The 21,018-nt window shown below is 43.1% G+C and overlaps 1 protein-coding gene across 1 annotated transcript in view; it reads left to right on the top strand.

Annotated features, from left to right (window-relative positions):
- Positions 1-2,770: 2,770 nt before the first annotated feature.
- Positions 2,771-21,018, top strand: part of LOC144496538 (cysteine-rich hydrophobic domain-containing protein 2) — a 73,818-nt gene continuing 55,570 nt past the window's right edge. Inside the window, exon 1 of the mRNA XM_078217207.1 lies at positions 2,771-2,958. Coding sequence (XP_078073333.1) covers positions 2,813-2,958 — 146 coding nt within the window. The 5' untranslated portion in view covers positions 2,771-2,812. The remainder of the gene's footprint in view (positions 2,959-21,018) is intronic.

The following is a 21,018-nucleotide window of genomic DNA, read 5'->3' as shown; positions in this document are numbered from 1 at the left end:
CATTATCGGGACCTTTCAGGTTCCAAGTGAATCTCCCATCCGCCAGGAGTACTTCATTCCAATGGGGTTCAGACTAGCTCCCTATGTTCGGGGAACTAGCGGGAGATTGCGCCAGAGTGAATGGGAAGCAATCGGTGCTCCCCCAGGGAGTCGGACGGCAGGGGTGGTGCCCCCCGGGGCATGGGCACCCTGGCAGTGCCAGCCTGTGTCCCCTGGCACTGCCCAAGGGGCAAAGTGGCCATGCCCGGGGGGCACCATGGCACTGTCCATTGGGCATCGGACAGTCCTAAGGGGGCGGGGGCCTAATGTGGGCGGGGCCTAGGAGCAATCAGTGGGAGTGGGGGGTCCCGCTGCCACTCTGCAGAGGATTGGTCTGGGATGGAGGGAGGGCAGCGATTGAGGCGGGCTGGGGGGGTGGAGTGGTCCCCACACAGGGTGGCTTCCTCTGGGGGGGTCTGACCCAGAGGGGGTGGTCAGCAGGGGGCGGGGGGTCTGCTGGGGTGAGGGGGGGGTGGGGAGATTGCCACTGCTGTGGGGAGGGGGGGGGGGGGAGTGGTCTGTGCTTCGGGTGGGAGGGGGTCAGGGCTGGCCCGGGAATTGCTGTGGGGGCCGTGACCGGGCCGTGGGGAGGGCTGGAGGGGCAGCCCTGCAGGGGTCCCGGGCTGGCCAGCGATTGAGCTGGTCAGCAAATGGGGAGTCTGACAGATCGGGACCACTGCACATGTGCAGAGTTCCAGAACTGTCAAACAATGGAGCGAATAGGCCCCGCCCCCCCACCCTGGGTTTTTAATGAGATTCACGATTGTGACCTCTGCAGTACACAGAGTGCGGCGATTCAGGTGAGAAGCTGAACTGACAAAGCAGTCGGGATTTCGTTTTCCTGCCAATTCAGCACTTTTGGGAGAATTGCCCCCAGAATTTCTTCCCTGCAAATTTAGCTCCTCCCATTAGGCACATGATTCTGTCCATGTCATTCAACCTAATCAAACTCTATATTGAAACCCCAAGGGAGACCCAGGTGAACACAAATGCATTAACTCTCCTTAAAACAAACACTCCAAGTCTAAAATGAGTACTTATCCTGTGCTCCCAGCGACCAATTTAAAGGTTTTGCTTGACAATTCATCATCCTGCAAAACAGATCTGAATTTTAAACATACCCCTTACAAGAAACATGACATACATAGTTCAAAAGGCACAGTATAATCATTCTATTCTCAATCATCAACAAGGTACTGAAAGACGTTGTTGACAGTGTTATCATGCAGCATTTACTCATTTATTATTCAACAGAAGTGTCAGGCAATGAACACCTCCAGAAGAAGAGTCTAATCTCCTCCCTTGATATTCAATGGGATGATAACTGCTAAATCTTCCACCATTAACATACTGAGGATTATCTTTGATCAGAAACTTAACTGAACCAATCATTTAAACACTGTGGTTATAAGAGCATGATGTGGAGATGCCGGCGTTGGACTGGCTGTCTTGTCTGGAGACAATACACATCTTTTTAGCCTGTCTTGATGCTCTCTCCACTCCCATTGTTTTGTTTCTTAAAGACGTTGTTGACAGTTTCTTAAAGACTGGATTAGTTGTAAGTATTCGCATTCCAACCATTATTCATGTAAATTGAGTCTGTGTCTTATAAGTTCTGTTTGTGAACAGAATTCCCACTCACCTGAAGAAGGGGCTCAGAGCCTCGAAAGCTTGTGTGGCTTTTGCTACCAAATAAACCTGTTGGACTTTAACCTGGTGTTGTTAAACTTCTTACTGTGTTATAAGAGCATGTCAGAGGCTGGGACTTTGTGGGGTGTAACTCACCTACTTACTCACAGAATGTTTCCATCTCAGGAAGTAACGGACATTCTCCACTTGCCAAGGTGAGTATAGCTCCAACAACACTCAAGAAGGTAAACACTATCTAGAACAAAGCAGCCCACTTGATTGGCATCCCACTGACTCCAAAGCAGTTTGCCAAGACTTCTTCAACAACACCTTCCAACCCTGCAATCTCTACTGTCTAGGACAAGGGCAATCACAGTAAGAAGTTTAACAACACCAGGTTAAAGTCCAACAGGTTTATTTGGTAGCAAAAGCCACACAAGCTTTCGGAGCTGCAAGCCCCTTCTTCAGGTGAGTGGGAATTCTGTTCACAATCTTTACCCCAGTCCAACGCCGGCATCTCCACATTAGGACAAGGGCAACAGGCAACTGGGAACACCACCACCTGCAGGTTCCCCTCCAGTCAACACTGCACATCTTCACATTAGTGTTCCTTTACTGTTATTTTCTCCAAACTCCTGGAACTCCCTTCCTAACAGCACTGTAGGTGTGCCTACAGCACATGGATTGCAACGGTTGAAGAAGACAGCTCACCACCACTTTCTCAAGGGCAATTAAGGATGGGAAATCAATGTTGGCAACACTCATATTACACGAATGAATGAAAACCTAGGATGCAATGTGTTGGATAAATTCATGTCAAAATTCCAAATGTTAGTGAAAGAGAAAAGATGAGTAATAAAGATGAGTGATAGGTGGTGAGCATAGAAGCAACGAAATCAGGAAGTTTCTATTATAGTGTGAGAACTTGACTGAATCATTGTTGCCATCGCCACTCCTGTACCGAGGTAATGATTTATTCTGGATCAGACACACAACTCACTCCTTGCTCAACGTTTCAAAGGTGGCTGGCCCTCTAATGTGTGCGTCACTTCCTCTCTCTCTGCCCTTTGACCCGGGGGGGAGGGGCGTGTTAGACGCTCTCGCGAGGTTTGGCGGCGGCCGCCAGGAAGCTCGCGGTGTCTCTATGGAGCTGGCGGCCTCAGGGATGATGATGGCGGATTTTGATGCGATCTACGAAGAAGAAGAGGACGAGGAGCGAGCGCTGGAGGAGCAGCTGCTGAAATACGCGCCGGACCCGGTGGTGGTGCGGGGATCCGGACATGTCACTGTGTAAGAGCGACCGGAAAACCGGGGGGTGGCGGGGGAGAGAGAGGGGGAAACCGGGAACGGGAGCCGCGCGAGGGGGGATCGCGAGCCGTGGGCCGAGCCGCGCCGTCGGGCTGCGCTGGGCGACACTGCGTTGACACACGGCCCCCGGGCAATGAGAGTGAGTGCCGCTCGGCTCAACACCAGCGGGATGACCTCCCGGCCCTCGGTAGCAAAAGTTGATGGTGATGGTAAACGCTGCCCAGCTGCGGTGAACAGTCTGACTCGACCAGAAGTAACTCCCAGTAAAGGAGCTCTTACAGAGCTCTGCCAGTGCTGGGAAGAGTAGGTTAGCATCAAAAGGGAGAGAGGGGGTCGGTAGCAACCTGGAAATGATGCTCAGTATAATGCATCTTATCCATTGCAGCAGTGTGGAACAGCTGAGTACAGATGCAGATTCTTGATCAGGTTTGAGTCGATTGTGATGTTCTGCCTTTTGCGATTTCGCCCAGTCTTGTCATGTGCATTCTTTTAGCGTTAATGCATCCGAAAATACTGTGGTATTAGTTTATGGATATTATAATGTGCATGAAAAGCAGATAGATTTGTTAATGAATTTTACCTTTCTTATAGGGTCAGATGAGAACATGATTGGGCAAAGTTGTGATGCAAACTGGTCAAATAGCATGTTAGAAATGTTTTGAGTTTCATTCACAGCATCTGCTTGGGTGAAATCCTGCATGATGTGTAAAATCTTAGAATGGTTACAGCTCAGAAGGAGTCCCCACTCAGCAACCCTTTCAATGTGGCCCAGTAGATTTATTCTCTTCAGATGCTTATCCAATTCTCTTTTGAGGCCAAAATTGAATCTGCCTCCAATTCCCCCTCAGAAATTACGTTCCAGATCCTATTCATTGGCTGGATAAAAATACTTTTCCTCATGTTGACTTTGCTTTTTATGCCATTCACATTAAATCTGTGTCCTGTGATTCTCAACCTTGCTGCTAATGGAATAGTTTTTTGCTATCTATTTTGCCAGATCTGTCGTCATTTTGAACACCTGTGTCAAATCTCCTCTCAACCTTCTCTAAGGAGAATAGCATCAGCTTCTCCAATCTACCAACGTAACTGAAATCCCTTATCCCTAAAATCATTCTCAAATCTTTTCTGCACCCTTTTAAAAGCCAACACGTCCTTCCTAAAGTGTGGTGCACTGTATTGAATACAATACTCTAGTTGATGCTTAAACAGTGTTTCATTAAGGTTAATCATAACTGCCTTATTTTTGTGTGCTATGCCTCTGTTTATAAAATCTAGGGCTCTGAATGATCCAACCTATCCTGCCAACTCCAGGATGCTCCTGCCACTTATGCTCCCAGGTCCTGTCCTCACCCCTTTAGAATTGTACCCAATAGTTCATATTGCCTGTCCTTGTTCACGCTGTCAAAATTTATCACTTCACTTTGTTCTGTCTTAAAAGACATCTCTAACATGTCCACCACACATTCCACCAGGCCTGTCTATGTCCTTATGGATGGACAGGGGGACGGATGGTGGTGCAATTTAAACAGCACAGATTTCTCCTCTCTCCACCTGTAACTAAGCTGAAAGGTGTTTTGACTTTCCCATTTGTAAGTCATGGCATATTTCCCGGCCCCATGGTTTTGGTGTAATCTTATTTTCTATTAATAACCCCAGAGCAAACTTAAGTTCAAATGAACTCAAAGGGTTAGTTTATTTGTACACATTCAAAACATGGGAAGTGGGTTGCAACATTGCTTCCTTTGCATTCGTACAGGAAAAGAGGGATAGAGAAAAAAAGAAAGATTTGCAGTGCAGAGACCACAGAAAATAAATATTGTTTCATGTGAGCCCAGAGTCCAGAATCAAGTTCAATTAGGGATTCCTTCATGAAGATCAATGGGCTGTGAACCAGTGCTGTATAATTCACCTTTCCGGTGGTTTGACTTCACATGGCAATGGTACGCATGACCCAGCAGAAACAATGTAGATGGGCAGAGCTCCTTTTCTGTGGGGTTGCTTGCAGGATGGTAAATAGCAGACTGATTTTGCACTTCCACAAGACAACATTACTGGTTTCACAAACCAGAGGTCCATGACATATGACTCCCACTTCCCTGTGTCTTTGACAAAGGATGTGTATTCCTCATCTACGTCCCCGAGATTATTAAACATCTCAACCCGTTAAGAATTGAAAGAAAAGTGGTGGGGCCCTTTGTCCTAGCAAATGAGTAGACTCTGCTTGGCCAGCCTTGGTTATGACATGCAGATGTCCTTTATATAGCTCCATAAGTGTCTTCAGCTGCCAAGGCCTTGAGCTTTGGAATTCCATCCCTAAATGTATCCACTCTTTTAACTCTCTTTCCCACTTTAAAATGCTCCACAAATGCTACACTCTCTTTGTGGGGTGGAAAGATGAGTGGAGAATTTTAGAAAGAGATATGACAAATCCTGTACAAAATTTAGAATAACACTTTTTGTCTATTTATGTCTTTTTTATTAAAATAAACAATATGCCGGTAACCTTTATTGAGAGCAGATTTGGTGAAGTTAGCAAGCCCAGCGGATGAATTGCTATCAATAGCTGCAATCAGTAACACAGTGCAATTAAGATTAAGGTAGTTTACTTTCTTTCACACCTACTTCAGAGTTGTCTCAATAAGATCTATAAAATTCAGTAATGAAATTACCACAGCAAAATATTGAAATTATCAGCAACATGATCATTACAAAAGTTGGGTGTAAAATTTGTTTATACAATGTGCATTCATGTTTTTAAGATGAGTATTGATTGGTGCACGCAAGATCCTGTGCTCATTTGATGAGGCAATCAGCTCTTTGCGCCTCATTCATCGTTCAATTCGATCATAGCTCATCTATCCATCTTCAGAACTCTTAATACCCTTGCCGATCAAACATCTAGCAGTCTCAGTTTTGAAATGAGATCACTTCTTATTCATCTGAACTCTAGAGAATACACGCCCAGTTTCCTCAATCTCTCCTCATAGGACAGACCTGCCATCCCAGGGAATAGCCTGGGTGAACCTCAGCTGCACACCCTCTATGGCAAGTATACCCTTCCTTCGGTAAGAAAATCAAAACTGTACATAATACTCCATGTACAATCTAACCAAGGTTCTATGCATTTGAAGCAAGATTTCTTTACTCCGTACTCAAATCCTTTTGTGATAAAGGCCACATGTCATTGCTAGGTGCACCTGCATGTTAGCTTTCAGTGACTTATGAACAAGGGCCCCCAGGTCCTTTTGGACATCAGCACTTCCCAAACTCTCACCATTTAAGAAATACTCTGCAGCTCTGTACCTTCTACCAAAATGGGTAACCTCACACTTATCCACATTATATTTCATTTACCATGTTCTTGACTGATCAGTAAGCCTGTCTAAATCCCCTTGAAGCTATATTGTATCCTCTTCACAACTCTCATGTCCACCTAACTTTGTGCCATCATGTCATAATCTATAAGCATGGGAGTACTAATCTAGTCTATGCAACCTGTCGTCAAATTTTAGCTATTTTAGTCCTGGTATAATTGTGTAGAACCTGCACTGCAGCCCTTCTAAAGTCAATACATCCTTCCTTAGCTGCATAGCCAAAAACCGAATGCAATACTCCCGATGCTATTTAATCAAAGTTCTGTATAACTACTACATAGTGGTTAGCACTGCTGCCTCACAGCACCAGGGACCCGGGTTCGATTCCTGACTTGGGTCACTGTGTGGAGTCTGCATGTTCTCCCAGTGTCTGCATGGGTTTCCTCTGGGTGCTCCGGTTTCCTCCCACAGTCCGAAATATGTGCTGGTTAGGTGCATTAGCCATGCTAAATTCTCCCTCAATGTACCCGAACAGGCATCGGAGTGTGGCAGCTGGGGGATTTTAACAGTCATTTCTTTGCAGTGTTAATGTAAGCCTACTTATGACACTAATAAATAAACTTTAAATGTAACTTCCACCTGGTTGTATTCCTGCCCTGTACAGATTAAGGTCAACATTCCATTACCCATTTTAACCTTTTTCTAAACCTTTCCACTAGCTTTTATTGATTGCCTTTCTTGGATCCCTGAATTTCTCTGCTCATCCACAATTTATACATCCATATAAAGTAGCTGCTACTCCTTGTTTTTGATGATTCATAGTGATTTCATCATTTGCAAGAAAAAGGCATTGCAAGATACAGAGTTACAAGATATGCAGTTTTAGAAAGCATTCTGATGATGAAACGTGCAATTTCAACAAAAGTTAGTCTTGTATATAATCACATTGCAAGAATAAGATAGTATGCAAATTTGCAAAACTAATTTTAAGTGGACTCCACTGCTATTGTGAGTACCAATGTCACCTAAGTGCATGGAAATCAGCAGCCCTTATAGAGCGGGAACATTTTTTTTTTACAGAATTCATTTGTGTTTCTATAAAGTCTCACATTTTCCATGCACGTTGTAGTGTTTCAAAATGTAGAGCAACTTGAAATACATACATTAGTGTATTTTGTGAAAATAGAAATGCTAAATATCTAAAGTCAGCTGGTACAGAACATCAAACCTAGCCTGAATTGATCTTTTTATTGATCATATGTCAAATTTAAATGGTTTCAGTCCATCTTAATTAAATGGAATATTTAAGTGTTCATTTTGACTCTTGGGCATGTACTTAATTTGAACATTGTCAAGTCCAACAGACATGCACATTATTTATAATAGGATGGTATCTTAATCTCTACTCTGTAATGAAATAGAAAATGAAAAGCACTTTTGTTTCTTTTAGGCCAATAGTTTGCTCGAAAGTATTGAGTATAGCAACTCTAATAATGTTCCAATGACTGGCTAATCAGTTTTGTGACGTTGATTGAGGGATAAATATTGTCCAGGATACCTGGAATAATTCTTTTACTCTTCAAAACTGTGCCATGGGATCTTTTACATTTACCTGAGAGGGTTTAGCTTCTCTTCCGAAAGACAGTGCGGCACTTCCTCAGTATTGCACTGGAGTGTCAGGCTTAATTTTTGTTCTGGTGATTCAGAGGCAGGAGTGCTATCAACCGACAGCTGAAAATTGTAATTTAATTTAAATTTATTATTTCATGGCATGAGAGTGTAGCTCGCAAGGCCAGCAGTTGTTACAATGACATCCTTATATGCTTTTGAACTAAGTGACTTGCTGGACAAGTTCCAAGGGCAGACATTGCTGTGTCTGGAGTTACATATAGGCCAAACTGGATAAGGACAGCAGATTTTCATCCCTAAAAGACATTAGTGAACCAGATGGATTTTGAGACCATTGATAATTTCCTGTTCCTGAGACTGGCTTTCAATTCCAGATTTTTTAAAAACTAAATTTAAATTCCACCAGTTGTCATGATGGGATTTGAACCTGTGCTCCCAGATGGTTAACCTGGATTACTAGTCCAGTGGAGATTTCCACTCCATCTGACAAAGGAGCAGCACTCCGAAAGCTAATGGCATTTGCTACCAAATAAACCTGTTGGACTTTAACCTGGTGTTGTTAAAACTCTTACTGTGTTTACCCCAGTCCAACGCCAGCATCTCCACATCATGACTAGTCCAGTGACATGATCACTACACCACCTTCTCCCCTTATGCGGTAATCAGATATTTTAGTTAATTTGGTGGCAAACTTAAATGTGCAATTTTTGTACCATTAAGCCCATTAAAATTCTCTGTTCACCATTGCATTCTTGATTTAACATTGTTCGTCCAGCCCTTTGGTTTTATCCTATCTAATGAGCCAGGTTGTAACTGTGTTGTTTGGCTATTCTTTTCCCAGTCATCAGCTGGTTAAGCTTTTGTTTTTCTTTGGTGTCATCCTGCTGATTAGCATCAAGCACATAGTCTAGCTAGGAACTTCAGTGCCGTATTAAGGGACTGCTGTATTGTCAGCAGTGTCATCTTTTGAATGAGCTGTTAAACCAACATCCTGTCTGCCTGCTTAGATGGACATAAAAGATTCCATGCACTATGGAAAGAGAAAGAACAAGGGAGTTCTGCCGATGTATTAACCAACATTTATCTCTCAACCAAAACACATTAACTGGTTATTTGCCTCATTTACTGTTTGTGATCATCCTACTGTCTACAACATGGCTGCTGCATTTGGTTGCATGGCAGAGTGATTTAAGCTTTAAGAGTAATTCATTGTCTGTGGAAACACTTGGGATGCTTGGAAGACATGAAAGATGCCATAGAAATGTAAAGTGAAATTCATTCTTTCTGTTTCCTGCATTGGAACAGTGACTATGCTTTGAAAGTACTTCATTGGCTGTAAAATACTGAGATATCTGATGGTTGTGAAAAGGGCTATATAAATGCAAATCAACCTGGCTTTCTGTTTCTGTCAAATCCAAGATAACTGCTATTTTGTCTGTAGGTTGTTTTATCATCTTTGTGCTCTGCTTCTCTAGTGGTAACTATGATGATAAAAGTTGAGCCCCTTTTAGTTGATATAAGTGTGTTTAATTATTATATGCAATCCATGCAAGTTTACCAGGTGAGAAGCTACAATTGGATATTGGAATGTATGAATGTATATTGGGTGGTGAATGGGAGTGACAGCCACAGGAGGCAAACTTGAGCATGTTACCATCACCAGAGCCTTGAGGTCAAATTATTTTGTGTGCTTACTCTTTCGCATCTATTTTCATATTTTGTAATATTAAGTCTGACCTCATGTGTGCTGGATGGCATTTTTTTACCTCTGGGATCCGATGACCTGGATGCGTCATCAAAAAGTTAAATTTGTGAAATTACTGTAAGATTAATAGAGCCTAATTGACTGTGTTTTATTGGAAAATTGTTGCCTATTATAGAGAATAATGAACAGGAGTGGAAACTTATTTTAGCCACTTTCTTCTAGCTGTCAATACAATTGATTGTAAACATGCGCTTTATTGAAGTGGTCCAAATTGTGGTTTCCTGGCATTTTCGTTTTTAAGAAAAAATAGAAGCTCAGCTTTCATCTTTAAAACATTACTGAAAGTTAACTGTCTCACCTGATTGCCATCAACCAGAAAACAGTAATGACTGCTGGCAGAAAGCCACGATAGTGAACTAACACTGCCAAAATGTTGAGGACTTTTTGTACAGTAGCCCTCTACATTTTAATGTTGATATCATAAAATCTGACCATAATCGGGTTGTTTTGAATCTTGTTTCTTAATATTGCAAACGCATCAAACACTTTTATGTTACAAAGTGGTTTCTTCATGTCCTACTGCATCATTTTGAAAAGTATTTTGAAGTATGTTATTTTACAAGCGAATATTCGAGGGCTGTACACTTCTTGCTGTTTTTCTAAGCACATTGTTAAACAAGCTTGTATGTTTAATTATATTGCAAGCAATAGTATTTGGAACCAGGCAATAATATTTATTTTCAATAAGTCAAATCACAAATATGTGCAATTTTCATTTGCGGCAGGCAGGAGTAATGATAAAAATAAAGAACACCCGAGTCACTATTGCGATTGCACTGGTCGTTTTGATCCTCAAGATATTGCTTGGTATGCTGCAGCGTTTATGAAAGCAATTTCTAATTGTTTTGCTGGTAATTACTTGCTTTGAACCTGTTGGCATTAATGCTAAAACACATGACCTAATCAGCAGAGTCATGATTTAGTATATTGGGTGATAATTTACAGATGGTAACTGTGAACTTGCATTGTTACAGAGCAATATTCTTAACAAGAATGACATTTTTCATGCGATGTGAGTGTTGCTGGCAAGACCAAGATTCATTGCCCATCCCTAATACCTCATGAGTAAGTGATGATGAGTGGCCTTTTTGAGCCACTATAGTCGATTTGGTGTAGCCACCTCCACGGTGCTGTTGGGAACTGAGTTCCAGGTTTTTAACTCAGTGACAGTAAAGGAATGGCGATATAGTTCCGAGTTAGGATAGTATGTGGCTCGGAGGAGAGCTTGTAGATGGTGGAATTTCATTGGACCTCAAGATTGAAATCGGGCATGTGCATCAACTATGATTCCATTAATATTAAATACATCTTATTTAATCTGAACATTTCATAATGAGTTATAGAAAATGCCTCATCATTCATTATATTAATCAAAGTGCCATTAACTTCAAATGGCAAAAGCAAAATAAATAGCTATGGTTGCCTTACTTGCATCTTACTCCGTGTGCTTTGATTGGACACAGTTTTCACAATCAATGTTGTGTGCAATCAGCACACACCTCACTTCAAGTGCCATTCATACCAGTCAGGAAAAAAAACTACATGGATGGAAAGTGGCAGAATCTGGTAACACTGCAAGTGGGTAATAGTCAACAAAATGCATTCAGAACCTTGACGGGATGCAGGTTGCCCCACTGTTGTATATAGTACACTCTGCTGCCACTGTGTGAGGTGATCGAGGGAGTGAATACTTAAGATGGTGGATGGGGCGCTGATCAGGCCAGCTGCTTTGTCTTAAATGGTGTGAAGCTGCAGTTGGAGCTGAATTCATCCAGATAAGTGGAGAGTATTCAATCACACACTTGACTTGTGCCTTATAGATGGTGGGCAGGCTTTAGGGAGTCAGGAGATGAGTTACCTGCTCCAGAATTCCCAGCCTCTGACCTACTCTGTTAGGCATGGTATTGATATGACTGGTCCTGTTCAGTTTTTGGTCAATGGTAAATCTGAGGATGTTGATGGTGGGAGATTCAGCAATGGTAAAGCAGATTAATGTTGAGGGAAGATGGTTATATTTTCTGTTTTTGAAGGTAGTCATTGCCTGACTTGCGTGGCACGGATGTTACTTGCCACTTGTCAACCCAAGCCTGAATGTTGTCCAGGTATTGCTGCATATGACCACAAGCTGCTTAAGTATCTGTGGAGCTGTTGAGTGACATTAAACACTGCAATCATCAGTGAACATCTCCATTTCTGGCCTTTTAATGGTGAGAATGTCATCCAGCCCTAAAGATGAACCTAGGACATGGTGACATCTTGGGACTGAGATGATTGACAACCACAACAATCTTCCTTTATGCTAGGTATGACAACAACCAGTGCAGAGTTTTCTGCCTAATTCCCATTGATTTTAGTTTTGCTAGGGCTCCTTGATGATACACTTGGTCAAAAGTTACCTTGATGTCAAAGGAAGTTGCTGTCACCTCCCCACTTGAATTTAGCCCGTCTCTCCATGTTTGGATCAAGGTTGCAATGTAATCAGGAGCTTAGTGGCCCTGGCAGACCCAAGCTGAACATGGGTGGGCAGGTTATTTCTGTGCAAATGCTGCTAATAGTACTGTTGATGATCCCTTCCATCACTTGATCGGGAATTGACTGATGAGAGAGTAATTGGCTGTATTGGATTTGTCCTGCTTTTTGTGTACAGAACATTACCCAGGCAATTTCCACATTACTGGGTAGATGCTCGTGTTGTAGCTGTACTGGAACACTTTGCCTGGAGGCGTAGCTGGTTCTGGAGCACATCTCCAGTACTATTCCTGGGATGTTGTTGGGACCCATAATCGTGCTGTATCCAGGGCCTTCAACTGCTTTTTGATATCACGTGAAGTGATTTCAATTGGCTGAAGACTAGTATCTGTGACACTGGGGATCTCAGGAAGAGGTCAAGCTGGATCATCCATTTGGTACTAATGGCTGAAGATATGCACAAATGTCTTGTTCTTTTTACTGATGTGCTGGGTTTCCCCATTCATTGAGCTTGGGATATTTATAGAGCCGCCTTCTCTGGTTAGTTGCTTAATTATCAACCACCATTCACAACTGGATATGACAGGACTACAGATCTTTGATTCGATCTGTTGCTTGCGGGATCACTTAGCTCTGTTTATTACATGTTGCTTCTATTTGGCATGCATGCAGTTCTGTGTTGTATCTTTACCAGATTAATGCTCAAGAGTTGGAGATCCTTCTGGAGACAGTCACCAAATGATGCTATTTGGAGCAGAAGACCACTTGCCAATAAAAGCATAGGTGTAAGTTGTATTGCGAGAGGTTACTAACGGAGTCCTAGCGCCTAGCTGGAAATAAGCATGCATTTTACAGTTTCTGAGACATGATAATTGTTGAACATATTTTTGTGAAGCTGTGCTGATATGGTAGCATAGCAGTTATATTACTGGATTAGTATTGCAGAAACCTGGTCTGGTGATGTGAAGCCATGGATTCAAATTTTTAAATTCCATTATTGAAATAAATCTGAAATAAAAAGCTAATATCTGTAATAGTGACTATGAAACTTCAGAATGTTAGCACCTGCTTCATTAGTCTCTTTCAGGAAAGGAAATAGCTGTCCTTACTCTAGCCCACATGTGACTCCAGACTCTCAGCAATGTACTTGATTCTTAACTGTCCTCTGAATTGGCTTAGTAAGCCACTCAGTTGTATCAAACTGCGACACAAAACTACAATAAGAATAAAATCAGATGGGGTACCAAACACGACAAATGTACAACGAGCCCAGGTGACCCTGCAAAATCATCCTCCTCTGGAGACAGGTGCTACATTTGGGAAAGCTGTTCCACAACTAGTCATGCAACTAGACATAGTCACATTTGTAGAATCGTACCTTGCAACCATTGACTTAGATACTTTCATCACCATTCCTGAGTATGTTGAGTCACACTGATCCACCAGAGGTAACAACCCAGTAGTACACAGTTCAAAGCATGCGGCTCTGGGAGTTCTCAACGTTGACTGCTAGCCCGTGAAGTCTGAGGAATCAAGTCAGGGATACCCACTGCTTGCTGAAGTCCAGGTCTGAGGCGTTCAAGTCAGGCTTCCCTGACCTGTACAAGAAATCCAGATATGATCTACGGAGATCCATCAGAGATACCAAAAGACAGCACCAGACCAAGCTAGAGTCCCAGTCTAGCCACATGGACTCCCACCGCCTATGGCAAGGTCTGCACAACACAACAGACTACAAGATGAAGGCATGTAAAATCGCTGGCACCAATGCACCCCTCCCTGATGAGCTTTCTATGCCCGTTTTGAGCAAGAGGTCAGCGAGGGCATGCCCTCCACCCTGGAAGCCTTGGACGAACTTGTATCTGAGGTCACCATCGCAGACATCAGAGAGGCCTTCTCAAAAATCAATCCATGGAAAGTGGCCCGGATGGGTACCCGGACGAATACTCCGATCCTGCGCGGTGGGGGTATTCACAGACATCTTTAGCCTCTCTTTGTATCAATCTGAATTCCCTATCTGCTTCAAGAAGATGACCATCATCCCGATACCAAAGAAAAGCCAGGCAGTGTGTCTTAATGACTATCATCTAGTGGCTTTGACATCCATCATTATGAAGTACTTCGAAAAGTTAGTCATGGCATGAATCAATTCCGGCCTCCCAGATTGCCTGGATCCACTGCAGTTTGCCTGCTGCTGCAACAAGTCCACAGCAGAGACCACCTCCCTGGCCCTACATTCAGCCCTGGAACACCTGGATAACAAAGACATTTATGTTAGACTCCCTTTTATTGACTACAGCTCAGCCTTCACCATTATTTCTACAAAACTCATCTCCAAACTCCATGGCCTGGGCCTCGGCTTCTCCCTCTGCGACTGGATCCTAGACTTCCTAGCTCACAGACCACAATCAATAATGATAGGCAACAACACCACCTCCACGATCATCCTTAACACCGATACCCCACAAGGCTGTGTCCTCAGCCCCTTATGAAACGCCTTAGACACATGATTGTGTGGCCAAATTCCCCTCCAACTTGACTTTCAAGTTTGCTGGTGACACCACTGTAGTGTGTCGGATCTCAAACAATGACGAGATGGAGTACAGGAAAGAGATAGAGAATCTGGTGAACTGGTGGGCGACAATAATCTCTCCCTCAATGTCAACAAAAGGAAGGAGATATTCATCGACTTCAGGAAGCGTAATGGAGGACATGCTCCTGTCTACATCAAAGGGGACCAACTGGAAATGGTCGAGCTTCAAGTTTCTTGGTTTCCAGATCACCAACAACCTGTCCTGTTCTTTCCATGCTGACGCTATAGTTGAGAGCCCAACAACGCCTCTACTTTCTCAGGAGGCTAAGGAAAATTGACATGTACACTACAATTCTCTCCAAATTTTGCAGATGCACCATAGAAAGCATTCTTTCTGGTTGTATCACAACTTGGTATGGCTGCTGCTCTGACCAAAACTGCAAGAAACTGTGAAGGGCTGTGAATGTAGCCCAATCCATCACGCAAACCAGCCTCTCATCCATTGACTCCGTCAGCATTTCCCGTTGACTTGGAAAAGAAGCCAGCATAATCAAGGACCTCATGCACCCTGGACATTCTCTCTTCCACCTTCTTCCGTTGGGAAAAAGATACAAAAGTCTGAGGACATGTACCAACCGACTCAAGAACAGCTTCTTCCCTACTGTCAACAGACTTTTGAATGGACCTACCTCGCATTAAATCGATCTTTCTTTACACCCCAGTTATGACTGTCATACATTCTGCACTCTCTCCTCCTCTATGTACAATATGCTTTGTATAGCATGCAAGAAACAATACTTTTCACTGTATACTAATACATGCGACAATAGTAAATCAAATCAAAAATGAGCAAAGAAACCTCCTGCTGATTATCACTAACTGGGGACCTCTGAAGGAGCCGAGATGGATTATCCACTAAGCACTTCTGTCTAAAAATGGCTGCTAATGTTCCAGCCTTGTCTTTTGCCTTTTGCATTAATATGCTGGTCTCCTCCATCCTTGAGAATGGGGATGTTTGCAGAGCCTTGTGCTCCAGTTATCTGTTTTTTGTGACCAGATGTTGCGGGATTCCAAAACTTTGATCTGTTGATTGCAGGATCACATAGCTTTGACTATCGCATGCTGCTTTTGCTAATGCATGTAGCCCTATGTTGTACATCATCAGGTTGACATCACATTTTTATGTATGCCTGATGCTGCTCCTGGCATGTCCTCATTCAACCAGTGTCGACTCCTTGGTTTGATGTTGATGGTAGAGTGGGAAATATGTCAGACCATGAAATTACAGATTATAGTTGACTGTAATTCTACTGCTGCTGATGTCCTGCAGTGCCTCATGGATACCCAGCTATGTTACTAACTAGGATAAGTATGATGATTTTGTCCACTGCGGAATTAATCCTTACCCTGTGAACAAATATGAATGGATAATGATGCTGACCTTTGAAGAATTTAAAAGTACGGAACAAGAAGAGGCCCCACTGACCATTCCTTCACACACTGTAGGTTTACTGTTTTACAAGCTCTCCCTGACCTTTTTTATCTGCTAAGGGACAATATTGTGTAAAAACTCTTAATTCCCTAATCAACAAAGATCTGATACAAGAGTGTTAAATTGGCTATTCGATTACTAATGAATGCTAATTTTCAAAGTTATTGAAATTTAATTCCAAGAAATTGGCCTAACTCTTATGTTTCCACTTTTGAGATCACACTACGTGTGCAGTTTTGGATGTTCTGTACATAGATATGTTGGAAAACATTAAAAGAAGAATAACCAGGATGGTTTTGGGCCTCAGGCCTGTAAGAAATAAGCACTCAGGGAACTAAATATTTAGTTGAAAGAAAATACATGATTTAGGGCTTTAAAATGCTAAGAGGCATGGGTGACTTAGATTTGGACTGAGCAGAGAAGTGGTGACAAACATCAAGTGAAATTAGAGATTAGAATTCTCCTCTCACCCACGCCCCTGGCCCCAGCTAGTGGATGTATGGAAGAAACATCCAAAAAAAGCAGCTGATGTGGAATTGATTATTTGATCCAAAAAGCAAGCTGAGTAAATATATTGCACACAGTTGAAACTTATAAAGAAGTGGCATGAACTGGAACATTTTAACTTCTTTATGGAAATATTTTTTCTCATACAGCAGCAGGTCATGGCTAAATAAAATACATATGAGGAGAAATGAGTGTTGTGTTTTTATGAAGATTTTATGGATTTTTATGAAGATGTAATGAGTGCAGTTGACAGAGGGGAACCGGTGGATGTGGTGTTTTTGGATTTCCAGAAGGCATTCGATCAGGTGCTTCACAAAAGGTTGCTGCAGAAGATTGGGGTACACGGAGTTGGGGGTAAAGTGTTAGCGTGGAGTGAGGATTGGCTATCGAACAGGAAGCAGAGAGTTGGAATAAATGGGTGCTTTTCGAGGTGGCAGTTAGTGACTAGTGGCTTGCCGCAGGGATCGGTGCTGGGGCCTCAACTGTTTACCATATACATAGACGATCTGGAAGAGGGGATTGAGTGTAGGGTAACAAAGTTTGCGGATGACACAAAGATGAGTGGGAAAGCGAATTGCGTGGAGGATGCGGAAAGTCTGCAGAAAGATTTGGATAGGCTAAGTGAGTGGGCGAGGATCTGGCAGATGGAGTATGACGTTGACAAGTGAGGTTATCCACTTTGGAAGGAATAATAGTAAAATGGACTATTATTTAAATGGTGAAAAATTACAACATGCTACTGTGCAGAGGGACCTGGGGGTCCTTGTGCATGAATCACAAAAACTCAGTATGCAGGTGCAGCAGATGATCAAGAAGGCAAATGGAATGTTGGCCTTTATCGCGAAGGGGATGGAGTATAAAAGCAGGGAGGTCTTGCTACAATTATACAAGGTACTGGTGAGGCCGCAACTAGAGTACTGTGTGCAATTTTGGTCTCCTTATTTGCGGAAGGATATATTGGTCTTGGAGGGAGTACAGAGAAGGTTCACCAGGTTGATACCGGAGATGAGGGGGTTAGCTTATGAGGAGAGATTGAGTAGATTGGGCCTGTACCCTTTGGAGTTTAGAAGGCTGAGGGGAGATCTTATAGAGACATAAGATAATAAAGGGGCTAGACAGGGTAGAGGCAGAGAGATTCTTTCCACTTAGAAAGGAAACAAGAACTAGAGGACACAGCCTCAAAATAAGGGGGAGTCAGTTTAGGACAGAGTTGAGGAGGAACTTCTTCTCTCAGAGGGTAGTGAATCTCTGGAATTCTCTGCCCATTGAAGCAGTGGAGGCTACCTCGTTAAATATGTTGAAGTCACAGGTAGATAGATTTCTGATCAATAAGGGAATTAAGGGTTATGGGGAGCGGGCAGGTAAGTGGAACTAAACCACTATCAGATCAGCCATGATCTTATTGAATGGCGGGGCAGGCTCGAGGGGCTAGATGGCCCACTCCTGCTCCTATTTCTTATGTTCATATGTTCTTATGTGTTATCGATCTGTAATTTGCATAGACATTTCTTCTCGTGAAACAGTTTATTTTTGATACTCTTGTTTCACTTGGATGTTATATTAAATCCAATCATAACATGAGCTTTTTTTTTACAGCTGGCTACAGTTGTACCAAAATTAAATTGATACAAATGTTTCAAGTTTTGTTTGGTAGCCTGTAAGGCCCGAGAGAGCAGACAATCCTTGTATCTGAAATCCCCCGATATCATTTTCTTTGAAAGTGAGACCCAAATGTACACAATACACCAACTTAAGGAGTAAATTATAAAGGTTCAGTATAACTCCCTTACTTTAATGCTCTGTAAGCCAAGGGGGAGACAGTAGTATAGTGGTATTATCACTGGATTAATAATCCAGAAATCCAGGGTAATGGTCTGGAGACCCAGATTCAAACCCCATCATGGCAGATGCCAAAATCTGAATTCAATAGAAATTTGGAATTAAAAGTCTAACGATCACCATGAAACCATTGTTGTTTGTTTTAAAAACCCATCTGGTTCACTAATGTCCTTTCAGGGAAGGAAATCTGTGGGCCTATATCTGGCCTATATGTGACTCCAGATCCATAGCAATGTGGTTGACTCTTAAATGCCCTCAGGTAATAAATGCTGACCCGGCCAGTGACGCGCAAATGAAGGAATTTAAATAAAAGGAATTGTATGTGTTTTTAAAGAACTTGCATTTAAATGGTGCCCTTTGCGACCCAAAGCACATTACAGCCAATGTAATACTTTTGAACTGCAGTCAGCTGTCATAATGGAGGAAAAAATAACAGTCAATTCGCATGCAGCAAGCCCTCACAAACAGCAATGAGATAATGATGCCAGATCAATTTGTCTGGTCACTTTCAAAGATTTATGCATGTAAATGCTCAGGTTTTTGATTTGATTTATTATTGTCACATGTAGTGGGATTCAGTGAAAAGTACTGTTCCTTGCGCGCTATATTGACAAAACACACTTCGTAGAGTATATAGGCTAGAAGGAAAGGAGAGAGTGTAGAATGTAGTCACAGCAAGGGTGCAGAGAAAGATCAGCTTAATATATGGTAGGTCCATTCAAACATGATGGGAGCAGGGAAGAAGCTGTTCTTGAGTCAGTTGGTACGTGATTTCAGACTTCGTATTTTTTTTTCCCAACAGCAGAAGGTGGGAGAGAGTATTTCCACGGTGCATGAGGTCCTAGATTATGCTGGCTGCTTTTCCGAGGCAGTGGGAAGTGTAGACGGAGTTGATGGATGGGAGGCTGGTTTGTGAGATGAACTGGGCTGCATTCACAGCCCTTCGTAGTTTCTTGTGGTCTTGGTCAGAGCAGGAGCCATACCAAGCTGTGATACATCTGGAAAGGATGCTTTCTGTGGTGCATCTGTAAACGTTAATGAGAGTCGTAGGGGACATGCTGAATTTCCTTAGCCTCCTGAGAAAGTAAAGGTGTTGGTGGGTTTTCTTAACTATAGCATCGGTGTGGAGTGGCCAGGACAGTTTTTGGTGATCTGGACACCTAGAGACTTGAAGCTCTCGACCATTTCCACTTAGTCCCCGTTGATGTAGAAAGAGGAATGCTCTCCACTCCACTTTCTGAAGTCGACGACTACCTCCTTCATATTACTGACATTGAGGGAAAGATTATTGTTGTTGCACCATTTCACCAGATTCTCTATCTCTTTCCTGTACTCAGTCCTGTCATTGTTTGAGATCCAACCCACTACGGTGGTGTCATCAGCAAACTAGAAAATGGAGTTGGAATGGAATTTGGCCACAGTTATAGGTGTGTAAGGAATATAGTAAGAGGCTGTCGGGCCCTGGTGTTGAGGATGATCGTGGAGGAGGTGACATTGCCTATCCTTACTGATTGCAGTCTGTGGGTTGGAAAGTCGAGGATCCAGTTGCAGAGCTGAGCCCTAGGCCACAGTGTTTGCAGATCGGTTTATTTGGGAGAATGGTGTTAAAGGTTGAGCTGTAGTCAATAAATAGGAGTCTGACATAAATATCCTTATTATCCAGATGCTCCAGTGTCAAGTTTGGGGCCAGTGAGATGGTGCCAGCTGTGGACCTGTTGCGGCGATAGGTGAATTGTAGTGGATCCAGGCAATCTGGGAGACCGGAGTTGATGTGTACCATGACCTCATAATGATGGATGTCAGAGCCACCAGGCGATAGTCAATAAGGCATGCTGCCTGACTTTTCTTCGGTACAGGGATGATGGTCATCTTCTTGAAGCAGGTAGGGTCCTCAGATCTTAGTAAGGAGAGGTTAAAGATATCTGTGAATACCCCCACCAGCTGGTCACCTCTGTTCCAACATCCCTTTTAGATGTTGGAAGATGTTTCTGATCATGAGCACTTGGCTTATTAATGCAGCAACTAAAGATGCTGTGTTAGCATTCAATCTAACTTGTCGAGCATGATCTTACTGGCTCGCCACATCAGTCGATCAGTGTGGCGAGCAGGTAAGATGGGGCGAGAGGTGAAAAATCAGGTTCACACGAAGTTGATTTCAATATGAATGACATCATTTAAATGAAACAGTGAGTCCCAGATACTATTGTCTGCGCTCACTTGTACTTCTCCCCTTGCCAGTTAAAGTCCTCGCCGGTGAGAATCACAGATGGTCCCCATCAACTGGGACCAGAGGTGATGGCCCCACTGGTGGGACCTGGGGCCATTGAAGCCCCATGGTGGCCATAGAAATCATACAGTGCAGAAAGAGGCCACTTGGCCCATCGAGTCTGCACCGACCACAATCCCACCCAGGCCACATCCCCACATATCTACCCGCTAATCCCTCTAATCTACGCACCCCAGGACACTAAGTAGCAATTTAGCATGGCCAATC

The sequence above is a fragment of the Mustelus asterias genome, chromosome 1, assembly GCF_964213995.1.
Source record: "Mustelus asterias chromosome 1, sMusAst1.hap1.1, whole genome shotgun sequence".
Lineage (NCBI taxonomy): Eukaryota > Metazoa > Chordata > Chondrichthyes > Carcharhiniformes > Triakidae > Mustelus > Mustelus asterias.
The sequence above is the reverse complement of the archived record's forward strand: the minus strand, read 5'-3'. Positions and strand labels throughout refer to the sequence as shown.